General features: G+C 58.7%; 7 protein-coding genes across 7 annotated transcripts; 3 read left to right on the top strand and 4 right to left on the bottom strand.

The window, feature by feature from the left end:
• Positions 1-35: 35 nt before the first annotated feature.
• Positions 36-2,135, bottom strand: PSEUBRA_005247 (L-lysine 6-monooxygenase/L-ornithine 5-monooxygenase; the record flags this gene model as incomplete). Its single annotated transcript, XM_059465481.1, has 1 exon — positions 36-2,135. The coding sequence occupies one exon, from the start codon at positions 2,133-2,135 to the stop codon at positions 36-38; it is 2,100 nt and encodes a 699-aa protein (XP_059320429.1).
• Positions 2,136-3,656: 1,521 nt separating this feature from the next.
• PSEUBRA_005246 (Sodium/solute symporter) lies at positions 3,657-5,723 on the top strand (the record flags this gene model as incomplete). Its single annotated transcript, XM_016438707.1, has 1 exon — positions 3,657-5,723. One exon carries the CDS (start codon positions 3,657-3,659, stop codon positions 5,721-5,723), a length of 2,067 nt encoding a protein of 688 aa, XP_016290551.1.
• Positions 5,724-5,905: 182 nt separating this feature from the next.
• PSEUBRA_005245 (Glycosyltransferase, DXD sugar-binding motif) lies at positions 5,906-7,426 on the bottom strand (the record flags this gene model as incomplete). Its single annotated transcript, XM_016438695.1, has 1 exon — positions 5,906-7,426. The coding sequence occupies one exon, from the start codon at positions 7,424-7,426 to the stop codon at positions 5,906-5,908; it is 1,521 nt and encodes a 506-aa protein (XP_016290550.1).
• A 1,492-nt stretch (positions 7,427-8,918) lies between these two features.
• Positions 8,919-11,636, bottom strand: PSEUBRA_005244 (Zinc finger, RING-type; the record flags this gene model as incomplete). Its single annotated transcript, XM_016438703.2, has 1 exon — positions 8,919-11,636. One exon carries the CDS (start codon positions 11,634-11,636, stop codon positions 8,919-8,921), a length of 2,718 nt encoding a protein of 905 aa, XP_016290549.2.
• An 804-nt stretch (positions 11,637-12,440) lies between these two features.
• PSEUBRA_005243 (HAD-like domain protein) lies at positions 12,441-13,336 on the top strand (the record flags this gene model as incomplete). The annotated part of the gene is made up of 2 exons (XM_016438709.1): positions 12,441-13,115; positions 13,184-13,336. The coding sequence occupies 2 exons, from the start codon at positions 12,441-12,443 to the stop codon at positions 13,334-13,336; spliced, it is 828 nt and encodes a 275-aa protein (XP_016290548.1).
• Positions 13,337-13,438: 102 nt separating this feature from the next.
• On the bottom strand, positions 13,439-14,800 carry PSEUBRA_005242 (Aminotransferase, class V/Cysteine desulfurase; the record flags this gene model as incomplete). Its single annotated transcript, XM_016438702.2, has 1 exon — positions 13,439-14,800. The coding sequence occupies one exon, from the start codon at positions 14,798-14,800 to the stop codon at positions 13,439-13,441; it is 1,362 nt and encodes a 453-aa protein (XP_016290547.2).
• Positions 14,801-16,910: 2,110 nt separating this feature from the next.
• PSEUBRA_005241 (uncharacterized protein) lies at positions 16,911-17,856 on the top strand (the record flags this gene model as incomplete). The annotated part of the gene is made up of 3 exons (XM_016438710.2): positions 16,911-17,037; positions 17,112-17,638; positions 17,746-17,856. The coding sequence occupies 3 exons, from the start codon at positions 16,911-16,913 to the stop codon at positions 17,854-17,856; spliced, it is 765 nt and encodes a 254-aa protein (XP_016290546.1).
• Between the last annotated feature and the right edge of the window lie 447 nt (positions 17,857-18,303).

The following is an 18,303-nucleotide window of genomic DNA, read 5'->3' as shown; positions in this document are numbered from 1 at the left end:
TTATATCCCCTCTGTGATAGACAATCCGATGCGGCTTAGGCCTCGACCGACAGCAGATCGAAGTTGAAGTGCGTGAAGTGCTTCTCCTTTTTCGGCCGTCCTTTGTTCGAGTTCGCTGGGGCTGCTTCCCCCGCCGTCGTCTCTGAAGCCTCTCTCACCTTCCTTTCTTCCTTCTCTGGCAACGCCAGCAGCTCCAACAACCTGTTCGCAATTCGATCAGCGGAATCTCTCATCCCGCCCAAATTCCCCGCCGCCGGACCGATCTGCAACCCGGCATATGCGCCCGTTACGAACAGCGGTACGTCGCGCCTATACTCCAGATCCGCCGTCAGCACTGGCAGTCCGCCCACCGTCGACACCGGATGGGTCCTCCTCAGACCTTGCAAGAAGGGCAGACCTGCAAAGTCGATCTTCGCACCAGTTGCAACGACTAGGTAGTCGGCCTGTACGGTGTCTTCCCTCCCGCCGTCCGCACTTGTCCTCAACCCCAGCTCCCACTTCCCCTCAAACTCGGCGCGGGCGATAGAGGTGTGCGTCCGGATCTCGACCTTGCCAGCTGCCTGCAATCGCGAGAGGACCTTCGCATAGGTAGGTGTGACGCTGCCGCCATTTCGTGCGGCACGCAGCATGTGCAGCCGCTCCGCGACATCGTCCGTCTGGTAGAATTGCATCTTGAGATAGTTGCTGTAGCGACCGACCCAGCCGAGGTCTACGTCGAAGGGTTTGCTTTTCAGGTGGCCGCGGGTGAGTAGGGTGACGTGTGCGTAGCCGGTGGTGAGGGCGAGGACGACGATCTGGGCCGAGGTGAGGCCTCCGCCCACCACCACGAGGTGCGCATCGGACGTTGAAGGAGGTGGGAGGGGCTGCCACGCGAGACAGCTGGAATGCATCCAGCCGGGACCGCACGAGGGAGGTTGAGGGACGGGTGGAGTGAGGTAGGACGGGATCGTCGGCACTCCACCAAAGCCGACGGCGCTGACCACGGCTTTGGCCGAGATGACTGTGGTGGACTTGGCTGTTTGAGCCGAACTGTCAGCCAGCTCGAGCAGGAAGCCGGGACTGTGGTTGCCGAGGTCATCTTGCACCGTCCGATCAGATCCATCGAACCAGACGAGGTCCTTTACGACGCCTTTCACGGTCGTCAAAGGATTGCTATCCGTCGATGCGCTTCCCTCCACCAAAGTCTCCGAGGAGGCCGCTGTGCTTGTGCCATCTTCCGCGTCCTCGAAGAGCTTGGACACGCTTGGCCAAGTACTCTCGCCGCACCCGTCCCCCGATTGCACCCGATACTTGTGCTCCAATTGTCTCGTGAACTCCTCAAACAGCGTCGAGCTGGGCGTAAAGTAATCGCGACGATCGCGTTCGTTGACGTGGACCTTTGCTCCCTCCAATGCGCCTTGTTGCTGTTGCTTACGCCTGTGTTTGGACTTTTCTTTGCCGACCACGCCGAGGATCTCGATCAAATCTGGCAGTTCCCCCTCTCCTCTCTCTGGGTTGGGTGAGGGCGAACGCTTACTGCGGGCCCGTCTTCTACAACGCGTCGACGCTTCCGGAGAAAGCGCCGTTTCAATGGCGTCCACGACTTGATCTGGGCTCCCCTCACCTGCCCTCCCCTGCTGGTTAGCGTACGCGATGAGGCTGTCAAAATCGCTCGCGTCTGGATGAAAGAACATGGGTGAGCGAAGATGGCTGATTCGCAGCGCCCGGAAGTTTCGCCGCCACAGACCCAGGAAGCCTTCGCCCAACTTGTCGATGATGAGGATCTTGATTCGGCCACCGCACGCGCACCCCTCGCTGGGAGTCACTTTGGTAGGTCGGACCTTGGAGGTCTTGGATAGCCTTGAAGGGATGAGAAGGGGTGCGCGTTGTCGATGGGTGAAGTGCAGATGGCGGTGCTCGTCTTCGGTGTAGAGAGCTGCTGGGCGGGTTTCGAGGATGCGCGAGATGACGGCGAGCGCGGCGGGACCTGCACCGATGATGACCAGGTCATAGTGTGCGGTGGGTTCGATGCAGGGCTGCGAGAGCTTGCTCGTAGAAGGCGGAGCTGGATTGCATTCTTGGCCAGAGGCTGGAGCTGCCTCGCAGTCCTCAGGCATGATGAGGTGGTCTGGTGTCCTTCGATGTGGTGGCAGCATGTCGATAGCGATGGAGCTCCTCGGACACTCTTTACCTTCAGAGCACCCAATCGAGCTGCCACGCATATATATTTGAGGGTCTCACTCGAGGGTCCGATACATCAGACGCACAGCAAGGCGCAGAGCACCTTTCGGGTCATTCATGGTTCCGACACCTTCAGCGCAAGCCACGCTGGTCTGTCTGGTGCAAGTCAGCGCAAGTGCCGGTGAAATCCTCGTTGAGTGCTGCCCCTTGGTGACAGCAGTGGGCGACGTCACGTAACGCGGGGGCCATCTCCGTATCTTATCGCGACCGGTCACTGGCAAGGTCCTCTTTAGCACCTTTGCGGTCAGCCCTGCGCTGTCAGATCGTTGCTCTGCACATTCTTCCTCCAGGATCGCCCGATGGGCCGTCTCACGATCAGCGATCGTCTAGAAGACGGCAGGCGAGGATCTGTCTGCGCACCGCTGTTCGTTTGAAAGTCCGTTGCTATGGTACCACGGTAGCTTGCGTGATGGTGTTTCTGCCCCCGGATGGCGTCAGCGCGCTGTAGCCGACGTGATTCCGCCTTAGCGCGGATTCCGTGCTTTTCGCTGCGGAAAGCACGAAATTTGCAATTTTCGCTGTTGGACAGCTGTCTCCTGTGCGGTCCCCAGATGCACGCATGCACATCTGCCAGGAGCACATCATCCGAAGAATGGTGTCAGAGACGGACACGAGGCCACAAAGCACGTTTGCTTCGCTGCCTCATGCCAAAGGTGACTCCGTGCGTCTCGCAATCTCGACGGCGCAAGCGCAGATCTTCTGAGACCCTGAGCCGTCGCTTCCCCCTTCGACAGCATGATTGCTGCCTCACAGTCATGCCGCCGTTTGCGCGACGGAAGAAACCTCGTTCCGCCCACCTGCGTGGAGACAGGGTGTCGCTCGCCATCCATGTACGGAGTTGCAACTACTCTTTGTCTTATCTCAAGATCTTTCGTGAAAGCCGCCCCGTCCACCTTCTCGCGCTTCCTTCACCGCAAACACCCTCGAGTCGACACAATGCCAATACCCTGAACGCCCACTCTTAAAGACAAAACCACGGTCTCATGGTTGAACGATCCTGAGCTCGATGTTGCCACCGTCTACGATTGTGCCATACTCGGTCGGAGTCTACCAATCAAGCCACAGGGTCTTGGTTTTGCCCGCACCTTCCCGCATCTCCCGAGACCAGGGTGAGGCGAGTCACGTCCTGAAGGACGATGGAGTGGATCAAGATGCCTCGTAAGCCCGTCCGACATGAGGCAAAACCCCGACCCCGTGGCTTTCGTTGATTGAGATCTCGGCAGTAGCAAAGCAGGTACCGAATCACGAATATGCCCTTGCATGACTAGCTCGGTCCGCGAGCTTCTGGTGCTCACAATCATCCCATCCTTTGGCGAGAAGGTTGAGAAGAACAGTCGCAGACGAGCTTCGTGGGGCTCCTACATAAGGGGAAGCAGCTCGACGCCCCCCTTCACACTCTGAATCTCATCTTCTCCTCCTTGTCCCTCCTTTCCGACATGGCCGTCCCCCCGCTCTCCCAAGGCGCCGGCTACGGCGTCGTCATCGGCCTTGGCGCCTTGTTCGCCATCGTCGTCGTCGGTATCTCCCGCTCCCTCGTTCGCTACGCTGGCATCAGCCGCGATGCTGAAGAGTTCTCCGTCGCTCGTCGTTCCCTCGGCACCGGTCTCACCGCTGCCGCCGTCATCTCGTCATGGACTTGGTCTACCACGCTCCTCTCCTCCGTCTCCACTGCTTACAACTACGGTGTGGCAGGCGCCATGCTCTACGCCTCGGGCAACTGCACCCAGATCGTCCTCTTCTCCACCCTTGCCATCCAGCTCAAGCGTCGCGCCCCTTCCGTGCACACGTACCTTGAGCTCGTCCGCATTCGCTTCGGCACTCTCCCCCACTTTACGTACATCTTCTTCGCCCTGGCCACCAACATCCTCGTCTGCAGCTCCGTCCTGCTCGGCGGAGCGGCGGCGATCAACTCGATCACGGGCATGAACACCTACGCTGCGCTATTCCTTCTCCCCGCCAGTGTCGTAGCCTACACCCTCCGCGGTGGTCTGCGAAGCACCATCCTCGCAGACTACCTGCACACGGTGATCATCTTCATCATCCTCTTTATCCTGTGGTTGCGGGCGTACGCCACGTTCCCCGAGATTGGATCGCCGGCTGCGATGTACGATCTCTTGGTGCGGGCGCAGCGCAACATCAACGTCGAGGGCAACTACCAGGGGAGCGTGCTGACACTCAAGACTGAGGGTGGGCAGTACTTCGCCTGGCTCTCGGCGCTGGAGTATACCGGTGTGGTCTTCCTCGATGCCTCTTTCCATCAGAAGGGTGTTGCTGCTATGCCCGAAGCTGCCTTCCCCGGCTACCTCATCGGTGGTCTTGCTTGGTTCTCCATTCCCTTCTGTCTTGCCACCACTGCCGGTCTCGCCGCTTTGGCGCTGGAAACCGCCTACCCTGGCTTCCCGACCTACCCCAACCGCATCCCCAAAGCCGATGTCTCTGCCGGTCTCGTCCTGCCCTACGCCGCCCAAGCCCTCCTTGGCAAGGGTGGCTCCGCAGCAGTGTTGCTCCTCATGTTCATGTCCTGCACCTCGGCCATCTCCGCCCAGATGGTCGGCGTATCCACCGTTGTGTCCTACGACATCTTCAAGACCTACTTCCGCCCCACCATCGGCGCCGACAAGCTGCTGCGTGTCAACCAGTACGTCGTAGCTGGTTTCGGTCTGTTCGCTGCCGCCTTCGCCTCGCTGCTCCATGGAATCGGTCTCGACCTTGGCATCATTTACAACCTCACGGGTATCTTCACCGGTGCAGGTCTGTCGCCGTTGATCTTCATCTTCTTCGACACGCGTCTGCATCCCGCCGTCGTGTTCCCGGGTATCTGGATCAACTTTGCCTCTGGTGTCGCCGTCTGGCTCTCTCTCGCGTACCACCGATCGGGTGTTGTCAACCTGGAGAGTGTCGGTGGGGTTGTTCCGTGCTTGGCTGGATGTGGTACGGGTATCGGCGTCGGTCTAGTGCTGTCTCTGCTCTCAGTCTTTTTCTTCCCTCGCGAGTTTGCGTGGGAGCGCATCCCCGAGATCCTCGAGCAGCAGCATCGCGAACAAGTGGCTCGCGTCACCAAGGAGCCCGTCGCAGCCATCGCCGGCGAGGGCAAGACGGAGAGCATCAACTCGACCGACCCGCGCTCCCAACTCGAGATCATCGAAAACGATCCCGCCTACAACAAGGCCCGTCTGGACCGGTTCTTCAAGATCGCCGTCGCCTCCTCGCTGACGATTTTCGTGGTGATCACCATCATCTGGCCCTTCAGTCTGTACAGGGACTACGTGTTTACGAGGAACTTCTTCCAGGGCTGGGTGATTGTCAGCTTCATCTGGGCCATCCTGGCCTTTGTCGGTGTCGGCATCTTCCCCCTTGTCCAGGGTATCCCCGTGGCCAAGACCATCCTGTTCAACCTCAGGAACAAGGTCAAGAACGGCGGACGGGAGCAGGGCGAGGGGACGGTATCGCCTGGTGCAGAGAAGGCCAGCGAGGGTCAGAGCAACTCGTCCTTTGTCGCCTAAGGACCCGAGCTCTCTTAGAGTCTCTCGTCTCCCCCTTCCGAATGTCCTCTTCCCCCGTTTGTATATGTAGGAAAAAGCATCTCCAAGATGCACCTGTTACCCGAATTCTCACTCTGCTTCACTCAGCCTGCTTCACACGATTAGCGCGAACCGACGATACTGAATGAACGAGTGTTGCATATCTACCCCTTCCAACTCCCCCTGAAAAGATGCACCAACCTACTCACACCCTCAACCTTCCTTGCCGGGTTGAACCCCTGACTAGGCACAATCACAACATCCCTCACCTGCACTGGCTTGGTCAACCCGCTCAGATCCTCCGGCCTCACCCCCGCGGTGGCATGGAGATAGCTCATCACCGCATCGGTAAACACCGCGGGTCCGGTCCATTCTTCCACGCTCAGCACATTCCAGCCCCACCGCCAGTGACCTGCTTGCCACTGCCAGGACATGGCTGTTCCGTCCCACGGATGGGTGGTGTGCGCCTCCCTCGCTTTGGCCTGCTCCTTCTGCCTGCCTTTCTCTCCCCAGCCCCATCCGTCGCTATCCGCTTCGCGCTGGCTTTCGACCTCGTACCCGCGATACACCGTTGATGCGCTCAACACACGCCGCAGGGTATCGAGCATGATCGGGTGGTGCGGCGCAGCATGCAGCGTCCACTGTACGAACTGCAACGGTCGATGCCTGCGCAGCGGCAGCAGTCGCCACCGCTCAAAGAAGTTGCGCGGATCGTAGTTCTCGTTCGGATCGTTCTCGATGCCGATCACCGCTCGGACCGGTTCGCGTTCCATCGTCCGACCAAAGATCCCCTCGTCCTCCGGCAAGACGGTCGAGAGCGGCACCGCGTCGAGCGTCCAATTCGCCCGCTGCATGAGCGGGACAGTGTCCATGTCGCTCCACGTCCCGCCCTCGTCGAGCATCAGCAGGTACCGCAGCAGGTCGGCTTTGAGGATGAAGCGCGGCATGGAATCCCACATCTTCTTGACCGATGAGTTGTCGTAGTGCGCCGTGATCCAGTCCTCGGCGCCCTGATCGTCGAGGAATTTGGGCTCGAAGCCCATCGCGGACCACTTTGTAAACCACGCGCTGGGTGCGGGCTTGCCGTCCGACGACCAGATCGTAGCAGGAACGATGGAGGTGGGGTTCGTCGGTTCGCTGCTGGGCGTGCGCGGGGTTACATCGGGATGCTCGATGCGTGCAAGCTGTTCGGTGAGCGCCTGCCGCGCTGCCTGGCTCGGGATGTGCTGCGTCATGGTTTCCCTCAAAACTTCAACGTACTTCTCGGGTGGGAGAATGATGTAGCTCGGCGGCCGGAAGGTGATGTAGCAAAAGATGTATATGCATGGCAGCACGATCACGGCGAGCGTGATGAGCTTGCATTTGCGCGACGAGTATCTAGACCGACGGGTGGTGGCACCGAGCAGAGCAGAGTAGTACGCGGGCGGCTTGTAGCCTGGGGGTGGAGAGGGAGAGTCGGTATAGCTATCGAAAGAGGAAGTTGAGCCACACTGTTGCGAGTTGATGTTGGCGAGCGGGATGTCGACGGCGGTCTCCGTGGATGAGGTGAGCGCAGTGTATGTACATTCGCTGTTGGGCGTGGAGCTGGTGCTGCCTATCCTGAAAGGGCCGATCTTGATGTCTGTCAGAGGCGCTAGGCGGTGTTCGCGCCGTTTGCCTTTGTCGGCGCCGAGAAAGGAGAACATGGTGTCGGACTAGGCGAGCGGAGGTGAAGCTCGATTCAGACGGCTACTCGAGGACGAATGCTTGGCTGTCTGCGCTCAAGTGATGTTGTCGGAGCTGGACCTACAGGCGAGGCGCGAGAGTCTGGTCGAGGGCAGAAGACGACGATGTCGCGATATGTCAGAGCGCCAATTGATGCTGCGTGGTCACGCTGGGTGTGAAGCTGAAGGTAGACGAAGGAGCCTGACCCGGTTCGGGATGCGAATGACGCTCTATTGGTAGATGGAGAAGGGCATGTGAAAAAGTCGCCTTTGAGAAGGTGGACGAAGATTGCGAATGGGGGACTGTTGCGAAGGTGCGGGTAGCGAAGAGAATGTGATTGGAGCTGAGAGGTCGAGCTAAGGTGATGAGGAGTCGACGAGCAAGCAGGGGCCAACAAGAATGTCTTGTGAAGCTCGTTTACTGGGTCCAGGCGTGTGCAAGCAGAGGCCAGCTGTGCGAACGAGAGCCTGATCGAACGACGGTAAAGCCACAGCAGCTAGTGAGACTGGTCGGAAGGAGTGTGTGTGTGAGCGTGTGTACGCGAATGACAGTGAGATGAAGGTGACGAGCTAAGAGCAGCGCAGGGCGGTGTCTTTGCCAAGGCGCAGCAAAGAGAGTGTGGGTGGGTGAGTGGGTGGGTGAGTGGGTGGGTGAGCCTAAAAAATGAAGCCAAGCCCAGGCCGGCGAGAGAGAGAGGAGCCGATTGCAGCAGGGAAGAGCAGCAGAGTGCACAGGCTGCGGCGTGTGTTGGATTCGTGATTTTTGGCTCTCGGCTAGGCTGTGACAATTCGGCATGTGCTCGTCCGTCAAATCAGTGGTAAGGCGCCTCGGCTTACGGTGACAGGAAGAGAGAAGAGAGGTTTCGGTGTGAAGACGGCGCCACGCGGTCAATTTCTGCGCCCAGTCTCAGGCAGGCTTCTATGCGCTGTCCCGCCTTGTTCTGTGTGAGAAGCGAGCGCGACTTGGAAAGAGAGTGACGTTTGCAGCTCAGAACCGCCAGGCACCACTTGGAGCTCGCAAAGAGAGCCGCGGAATTGACATCTCTTTTTCTCTGCCCCCCATCCTGTCCGAGTGCTGACTGCCCACACTTCGGCATCGATCCGTATGGCGGGTAGACCGAGTCATCAGTATTGAGCGAGGCCTACGACCTCGGAACTGAGACATTGTCGAATGCGCTTCGAATCAGGCTCTTATTGTTCGGGCTCGGGCCCTGCATGCTTTTGTATCTGGGCCTTGCAGGTCCAGTCATAGGTCCCGCAGGCTCTTCTTTCCGCCGGAGTACGAGACAGCTTGGCTGGCCAACTTACCAGTGGCATTCATGATCCATCACTGATGACTCGGCGGCAACCTCAGCTTGAGTACCAAACAGCTCACGAGCGTCTCCCTGATCATGCTGGCAACAGTACCATGTAAGATTGCGGTATAGCGTCGCCTCATAGGCGATTCGGGTCGTCCGACGAACCACATCGACAGCTAGCGGGATCCGCGACCGCCACCACCACCCGTGAGAATGAGCTTCTTCTTGACGCGCTTCGAGCGGGCTCCCCCATTGTCCGCCGCCGGTGTTTCCGCCGCCGTTCCTGCTTCCGCCTGCGTCTCGCTCTTGGCAGCCGGAAGGCTCTCCTTTGCGCCCACGTTAGCTGGTGGCTTGACGCCACTCGGTCGAATCTGCTTGTTAAGCCCGCGTCCCTCCCTCACAGCCCCTGTCGGCCTCCGTCCCGAACCAGTTGATCCGAGAATGTAGTCCTCCTCCAGCTCATGCCACGCATCCTCCATGTGATCGTCCCAGATACCGTGCGCGTCCGTGGCGCGGCCTTGGATGGCGTTCGAGAAGCTTGAGGCGGAGGCGGGCGTGCCCCACACCGTCTTCTTCATTGGCGCTGATGCCTGGGCTGGCTTTCGCGCACCGTTCTGTTCCGAACGATCCGCCTGGTCGTCTGACGAAACTGCAGCGTGGTCCAATCCGCTGCGCGCGCCATGGAGGGAGTCCGGGAAGTCCTCCGTCTCGGCAGCCCCGGGGTGGACTGGAAAGCTGCGTTCAGCGCCAAACATGGCCGATTCGCGGAAGCTCGGACTCGAACCTGATGCGAACCCGCCTTCACCAGCGCTGCCACCACGCTCGAAGCTCCGTGACAGCCCATCCGAAGGAAAGTTGGCTTCGCTGGTGAACGCAGCGAGCTGCTCTTGCTGTCGACGATGCGCTGCTGCGGCCGCGGGACCGCCTTGATTCGAGATGAGCTCCGCCTCCTCAGCCCGCGTTTTGGCTCGATCTTCCCGTCGTTCCTTGTCGCGGCGGCGGTTGCGACGTTGTCGTAGCGCCTGCTCGTACGGTCGCAGTGTGGACTTGCTGATCAGATTCATGTCCTCCCAGTCCACCTCGATGAAGACTACGTCGGCTGCCATGGGGATGTGGTTGAGGTACTTGCACCGTCGGCGCAGTTCCTCGTTCATGCTTCCCTCGTCGGCGCCGGCCACTTTGACCGCTAGGTTGCGTGGAAGCTTGGCGTACGCGCCATAGTGCGAGAGGAGGATCTTCGTGTCGAGAGGGTGCAGGAAGATGCTCTGCCCGGAAGCAGCCTGGAAGAAGACGTAAGACGACGACTCGGGCTGCGGCGGGTTGACATTCTTGCGCGCTTTGGGCGGACGGCTTTGAGCTGCTTTGTGAGTGGCATCCGTTGCGACGCTTTGGGGTGCTGCATCGTCTTTGTGTCGTGTTGCGCCGCCATCGGTGGAAGCGATACCCATGATGCCACCTTGCGACTGCGCTCGGAACGCCAGGAACTCTTCGGCTCCTGAAGCAGCCTCTGGAGTGCCGTCACGAGCCGAGCTGACGTCCATCCTGACAACGGCAGCCGTCACTTCCTCTTCGTCCGTCTGCGACCGTTCCATGCGCTTGCGCTGACGTCGACTCAGATCCGTGCGCTGCAGCTGACCCGATAACGCGGCTTTGTGGTCCTTTAGATCATTGTGCGCCTGCCCGATGGTGCTGCGGACGATAGGCAGATCCAACTCGTCTCGCACCTTTTGCATTTGGTCATTGACCTTTTGCTGGGCCAATGCCACGAAGTGAAGCCCACTCGCATCCGTTCCGAAGCTCTTCAGCACGTCGATCTCCTCTAGCAGCTCTTGCAGATCTTTTTCGAGTGACTCGGTGAGCAGTTCCGGTGTGGCTAGCATGAACTTGGCGAACCCCATCACGTCCGGCTGAAAATGCCACGGAGCCGAGTGCACGGCTATGAGCGGGTGGTCGAGCTCGGATGCTGGCCACGTCGACGACTGCGGCAGTGCTAGCGTGGTCACATTGGGACGCTCGACCAGCCGCAATGCGAGCATGTCGGGATGCGAATGCGTGAGACTCGGCGCATTCTCATCGCGAAGAGCGCTTTCTGTGACATCGTGGCTATCCTCGTCGAGCTCGCTGATGCGTTGCACGCGTTCGAGGTCGTACTGCTCTTGCAGCTTGGCTTCGTGCTGACGAGCAGCGGCCTGCGCATCCCACCAGCGAACCGCCTTGAGATCGCGCGCGTACACGGCATCCCAGCAGATGGGGCAGCGTCGCCATTTCTGCGTGGACGGCTGCAAGGTTGGTGGCCCTGGTTTGCTCTTGTCGTCCTCCTTGAGCGTGAGATAATGCAGAATGCAAGGGTAGCAAAAGACGTGGCCGCATTTGGTCATACGAGGGGCTGTAGGGGGGGAAAGGCAGATGGGACATGCGGCGCCTTCGTGTGCTGGCTCGCGCGGTTGGTCGGAGATAGGTGCTGAGGTGCCAACCCCAGCAAGCGCGGACGAGGTTGGGATGACGACTTGCAGAATGTCAGCCCAGTTGAGATAGATGTCGGGATCGGCAAAGTAGGCGGTGTAGTCGCCTGTCGGCTTTACAAGGAAGCGATACTGCGCATTCACGTATCGCTCCTTGTTGAAAGGCGTGTAGCTGGCACCTCGACGCGATCTTCGTGCTGGTCCGGCCAGAGGAGGTCTACTTCGCGGTGGCAGGGTGAACGATAGCAGATGGTTCATGCTCTGTCCACCGCGTTTGGGTTGCTGAAGGACTGCAGCATCATTTCTGTTCTGATGCGAGTTGGTGCGCCCGGCATTGCGTCGCTTTGGGCCGGGGTCGGCGGAATCGAAGTGTAGTGGCTTTACGCTCCCATCGGTGGACATGGACTTGTTCGTGGGTCGCAAAGTGCTCATGGAGGTGGAGAGCGAGTCGAACGAATTGTGTTTATGAGCGACAGGAACGATCGTGAATGACCTGCCCGTGTAAGCTCCCGTCGAGCGCTGTCTGATCTAGACAGGGCGAGATGGATACGCCTCGTGATACTCGACGCGTTTGAAGTCGATCTCGTCTCCGGATGTCTCAAGCGACGTGACGGGCAGATGGTGCAGTGATCAGAACGCTGTCCTTGACGATGCTTGACGCTTCCTGGAATTCGACGTCGATGCGGTGTTGTTGTTGTGATGATGATGATGGCGAAGCGATAGAGCTGCGTGCATACGCTATCGAGGTGAGTCAATTCTCGCACACGTGCAGGCGACGCAACTCAAAAATCCGCCACTGCTGAGCCTGTATCTGCATGCAGAGCCAGAAAAGCGGAAGTCGGCGTGCGAATCTTACGCTCAGCCAGCCAAAACGCGCCTGCAGCCGTGTGGAGGCTGGAGCGCTTTTCGGCCTAGAAACGTTGCCGGAGCCGTTCTCTTGTCCTACATCGATCAGGATGCCTTCGAAGCGCAGACATAGGAGACGCCAATAACGGTCAAGTGCTTCCGTGTCTGAGCAGTGAAGTGTACACATGAGCACGAGCTCGAGCAATACCTCGGCTGAGGAAGAGGAACGACATCTTGCGTGACTCCTGTCGTGCTTGCTGCTAAAAGCGCTCACCCCGCACTCGATCTGGACCCTGGCGCACCTTTCTCCGGCAACCCCAACGACCAGCAGCAACGACGCTTCCCTTCCAGCCACCAGCATCCCGTGCGTCCTCCGTCACCCCCATCACAATGTCAGTCGACGCCAAAGCCAAGCTGGCCAAGGTCGAAGTGCTCTACTTTGACGTCTTTGGTACGGTCGTCGACTATGTCGAGACGGTCACTCGCGCCCTTCGTCACGAAATTGCCTACACTTCCCTTCCTGACCCGGTCCTCAAAGCTCTCCGACACGACTACGACTGGCAACGCTTCACCATCAAATGGCGGGAGCAGTACAAGCTGGAGACTGCGCGGCTTGCCTCCTCCGGCAATCCCGACAGGATCACGGTCGATCAGATGCACATGACTGCGCTGAACAAGCTCGTCTCTGCACTTCCCCTTCCAGACCCGACCGGTACGATCGGCGAGCTCCCGGTGGAAGAAGTGTCAAAGGCGCTCGATGAAGCGTGGGGACAGGAGGTGAGGGAGAGACTCAACTTCACCTGGCACCTGCTCGATCCCTGGCCCGACTCCGTCCAAGGCCTCAACGAGTTGAAGCAGAGATTCAAGATCGGTACCCTGACAAATGGCAATCTCAACCTGATGGTGGACATGGCGAGGAATGGGAAGCTGCCCTGGGATTTTCTGTGCACAGCAGACATGCTGGGCAGCTTCAAGCCGGATCCCCAGATGTACAGGAAGGCCATGCAGCTGTTTGAGATTCAGCCGGACGTAGATGGGGGCCGCGCTTGCATGGTCGCCGCGCACGTAAGTTGCTCAGATGGAAATATAGAGATTGGAAGATGAGACTGACGCAGACTCTTTTTGCTTCGCAGCTGTACGACCTCGAGGCGGCCAAAGCGTGCGGCATGACCACCGTCTTCGTCTCATCAAGGCCGACAGAAGACAGCTTGCCGGCAGACGGCAAGCCAGATTACGTCGACATCGTCGTGGCCGACCTCTTGGAGCTGGCACAGTTGATCAGCTAAGCTCAAACGATCGAAACAAGAATCGCTTCCAATGCACAGCAAATGTCAGTTATGGGAGACAAGATGTGAATGTCAATTGCAAATTAGCGTTCAAAAGCACATCTAGGGCTTGTAGCCAGCCTCGGCGAGCGACTCCTTGATGCTCGTGAGCAAGTGGTCAATGTCACCTCGCTCCTTGTCGTTGATGACGGTAACGCCCATGTGGCCGATGCGGAAGTACTCGTCCTTGACCTGCTTGTGCAGACCGGCAGCCACGACAATGTTCTTAGCCACCAGCTTGGGCAGCAGGTCGGTCGCCTTCAGGCCCTGAGGGTAGCGGACCGCCGTCATGCCGTGCGCGCCATCCTTCTTGCCATCAGCGACGAGTTGCTTGAGTCCAAGCCCCTCGATAAAGTCCTTGACGCGGTCGGAAGCGGCGACGTGCTGCTTGAATCGGTCCTCGATGGAAGGCGAGCCCTTGGTGATGGTGGTCAAGCTGGCGTGGAGCGCGTAGATGAGGTTGGTGGGAGGCGTGGCAAAGTAAGCGCCGGTGCCGGCCTCATATGCCTTCATGACGGGCAGCCACCTGGACCACGAAGCAAAGTAGCTGTTGGGAGGCACGGTTCGCTTCTCGAAAGCGGCGATGGCCTTCTTGCTGGCAGCGAGCACCATGAGACCAGGAGGGCAGCCGAGACCCTTCTGCGTAGCGGTGAGCACAATGTCGATGCCCCACTCCTCCATGCGGATCTCCTCACTGCCGACACTGCAGACACCGTCGAGCACCAAGATGGACTCGGGGCTGACACGCTTGACGAGCTCACCGAGACCCTTGGCATCGCTGAGAACGCCGGTGGAGGTGTCGACGTGGGTGAAGGTGACGACCTTGTACTTCTTCTTGTTGAGCGCCTCCTCAACCTCGGAAAGCGAGGGCTTGGAGCCGATGGGCGCCTTGATTTGGTCGACCTTGGCGCCGTAGGTCTCGAAGCAGTCGGCGAAGCTGTCACCGAAGTAGCCCGAGTTGAGCACGAGCACGTCCTCGCCGGGCTGGACGACGTTGGCGGCGACGTGGTCCCATCCGAGCGTACCGGAGCCGGCGGTCAAGACGGGCTGCGAGTTGGGCGCAAAGAGCACCTCGCGGAGCATGCGAATGCAGTCGCCAAAGACGGGGATGAACTCGGGCGAGACGTGCGACATGGCAGGGTGAGCATTGGCCAAGAGCACATCATCAGCGACCTCGATGGGTCCTGGAATGACGAGCAGCTTGTGCGGAGCCTGTTTGAATTCTTGTGTGGACATGGTACCTCGTAGTGTGGAAGGGAGCTTGTTGGAGATGTGGTGGGTAACTTGCTGGATCCGATGACGTGCCGCTGTGGTTGCGTCGCGTGAAGTGGAGGCCGTTGAGGAGGTGGAAGGTTGCCGTGAGTCGACGCGGTCGATATGATCGACGGCCATGGGACCAGAGAGGGATTGGCGGCGGACGGACATCGTCACGAAGCAGAAGCGGTCGAAAGGATTGTCGGATGGTGGTGGTGGTGGTGGTGGTGGTGGTGGCGTCGAAGATGATGGGCAAGGAGCAATGGATGAGTAGAACAACAGCAGGCGAGGCGGAGCGAAGTCGACAGAAGCAGAGGTCGAGAAGAAGCGAGGGTTTGACAGCAAAGGGGAAGGAATCGAGTCAAGTCAGGCCAATGGGAAGCAGCAATGTGCGGGGAGAGAGACCAACAGACGCAAATGGGCGGAGCGTCAAACAACAAAAGGCGCAATGCAGCCAAGGCCAGCCAGCCAGCCAAAGCCACAGCCAATTTGACGGCCCATCGACCGAGCACATCCGAAATGGGAATTTTAGCCAAAAATCCCAGTCAGTCGCGGCGTAATTGGCCGTGTTGGTTGCGGTGAGACCGAGTGCAGCCAGAGCCATAGCCAGATCGGACCGCGAGGGTGAGGTAGAAGACGTCAGACATGGCCACAAGATGAGTCAAGAGTAGCACGAAGCGAGTGGAGAAATGTCGGCGCGAAACAGGGTCGGCAAGCGGTGTCAAAACAGCAAGCGAGCGTCGCCGTCGGGGAAAGTGATGGCGCAAGCAGACACGGCCGGCGACCCAGGCGGCAGAATTCCAGCGTCGGGGCGATGTGCGCGCGCCGCCATTGTCGGATCAGCGATCGGATCGCCGATTTGAACAGCAAAGCCCAGGAATCATCGAGCATTCCGCATCGCAGCCCATCCAACCCAGAGGTCCAGAAGACAACGCAACGGCAACGAAAGCGTCGTAGGGAGCGAAGTCGTCAAAATGGGCATGCGGATAGCCAAGCAGAGAAAAGTTCGAGCAGGTTGAGTGGAAGGTAGAGTCGGCGAGAAGAGATTCGACGAAGCCGAGCGGTCCCCGTGCATAGTGTGCCGGTGGCCATGAGCAGTCGCATGCATGACGCAGTAGTACGAGTCGGGAAGAGTTGACATGAGCAGCGGCGGATAGATGGATAAAGATGGCCGACGGTTCATGTTCCATCGTCCCAGCGGGCGTCCGAGGCATGTGAATAACCAGCGTGTGGTGATGGCGAGACGCATGTAAGTCAAGTGATCATGCGAGGGGAAGTTTTCGTACGTCGCGAGTCAGAGGGCATCGAGAGTGTAATCGAGGAGCAGGAGAAGAGGAGGAGAAGTAGAGTGATCTCAACGAGATTGTCAGTTGATCCGTGCTGGATTGCTGACTCGATTTGCAAAGGGGAATCATGCTTACGCTTTCAGTCGTGTCTATCGAGTGTCTAGTCGAGACAAAGTATGGTGACAGGATGGTGGTGGTGGTGGTGAGCGACGAAGATATGCACAATGTCAATCAAGGCCGTGCGGGGCAGGTCTTCGCTCACTCTCGATGTTGAAACACAGAAGCCGGTTGTGGAGAAGGGCGGCGCGCCTTTCAACCGAAAAAGCGGCTTGAACGGCTGGATCGGTGCCAATCAAGCTCGCTCAGGCCAATTTACGCCGCAGATGACCGTAGACAGCTATCAGATCGGGATTACCTCGATCGCCGATTGTAGCTCCATAGAATCCAACACCTTGACTGAGCCGTCTTTCCGCAAGATCACTACCTCGTGCCTGTGGCATGAAGACGGACCTCATCTGCTGCGTCTGGAACCCTGAAAGCGAAGGCGCTGATTCAGGAAGCTTGTCATCAACGTTGGTAGAAGGTGCTGCCTGTCTCGAACTTGGGACGCGTCCAATCAGAGCCACACTAGCGCTGCCTTCTCCAGCTCTAATTCTTTTCGCTTCTGTAGACACAGAGAGAGAGCACGGTTCACACACCGCCCAATTAGGAAGATCTGCAGCCGGTTGGACCTGGGGAAACAGACACCGGCCAACAACTCGTCTTGCACATCCTTGACGACACTTCTTGTTGCTCATCCACCATCACTTTCCTCCGGTTTATCTCTGCACTCTATCTCCGTTCGGTTCTTCGGTCTTTGATAGTATGTACAAGCCACTTGCTGCGTGAAATTGATCGCCTTTGCGGTCAGTTGGCACTACCTTCTGAAAGAATCGCTTGCTGACACGCACCATCTTGCCGCACTCTTTCCTCTGCACTCTGCCGCTCCCACAGATATGCGGTTCTTCTCTTTGGCTGCTACGGCTCTGCTCGCCCTGGTTCCCGCTGCCCTCGTTGCGGCACAGGCGCATGACACTCCGGAGCTCGGCATCGTCACCACTTTCCCCAACAACCCGTTCTCTAGTAGGTTTCGCTCTCGATGTCCTGCTATGATCGAGCGCCCTTGCTGATCCTTTCTATGAATCTGTATCGCGCAGTCGTCAAGAATGGTCAGGCCAATACCGTCGTCTTCTCGATCACCAACCCTCCTAAGGAGGACCGTCTGCTGACGCTCCAGTCCGTCACGGGCGCCTTCCTCAACCCCAAGAAGGAAGATGGCCAGAAGGGCCGCGTGCTTCGCAACATGACCACCACCACCTTCAAGTCGCGTCCCCTCCGCTCCGTCGGCGGTCGTCCCGTTCAAATCCCCTTCGACTTTGTCCCCGAATTCAAGCCTCAGGATCTTCCCGTCGAGTTCAGCCTGCTGGTCAACGACGAGCAGACCGGTAAGAAGCACCGCATCCACGCCTACCGCGGCACCGTCAAGGTCATTGAGCCTGCTAAGAGCTGGTTCGACCTCCAGCTCATCTCGGTCTACATCATCGGTCTCGCTGCTCTCGCTGGTGCGGGCTACTTCGTCTACGCCACCTACATTGTCAAGGAGGAGACTTCGGCTACTGGTGGTCCCAAGAAGTTCGAGAAGCCCGTTGTTGAAAAGCAGACTGGCGTGCAGGATGAGTGGATCGTAAGTATTGCCACACACTGGTACATGGGTCATGGAACTGTTTTGACATGCGCAGATACTGACCTCTCTGTTCTCCCACTTTCCGACCGTTCCGTTGCACCACTCAGCCCGAGCACCACCTCCGAGCACGCAAAAGCAAGGGCAAGTCGGCCGGCGCCCTCAGCAGCGGTGACGACGAGCCTTCGTCGCCCAAGAAGCGAGGCAAGGGCCGCAAGTAAAGCATTCCCAATGCTAGCATCTCCCACCATGACCAAGCCTCAATCCAGGCTTCTGCGCTCAAGCGCGGCTACTTGTCCTGGCTGCTGTCAGACTCGTTTCTCCGCTTCGGTCATCCCCCACCCCGAGGCAGCTCAGCTCCCTCCTCCATCCTGTAAATACTTCCCCGCACTACTGCAACACGTAGCATGCACAACCTGGCGTTCGTTGGTCGAGATGCAGCTTCAAGGGCGAGTGTTGTCATCATCATCCTGTCGAAAGGCCATTGCTGAGCTTCAAAGTGTCAGATCGAGACATCTTCGTGAAGAATTGATCTTCTACGGGCCGTGCACGGCGATTTTTGGAAGGATGATCCTCCACCTGCTTGTCAGTTTATGCATGCTGCAAGCGCGATCCTCCCAGCTGCAGCTGCTGAGCAAACCCTTGCTCAGGGTCCAACATGGCTGGCT

This window comes from Kalmanozyma brasiliensis, assembly GCF_000497045.1.
Source record: "Kalmanozyma brasiliensis GHG001 unplaced genomic scaffold PSEUBRA_SCAF5, whole genome shotgun sequence".
NCBI classification, from domain to species: domain Eukaryota; kingdom Fungi; phylum Basidiomycota; class Ustilaginomycetes; order Ustilaginales; genus Kalmanozyma; species Kalmanozyma brasiliensis.
This window is presented reverse-complemented; position numbering and strand designations above follow the sequence as displayed.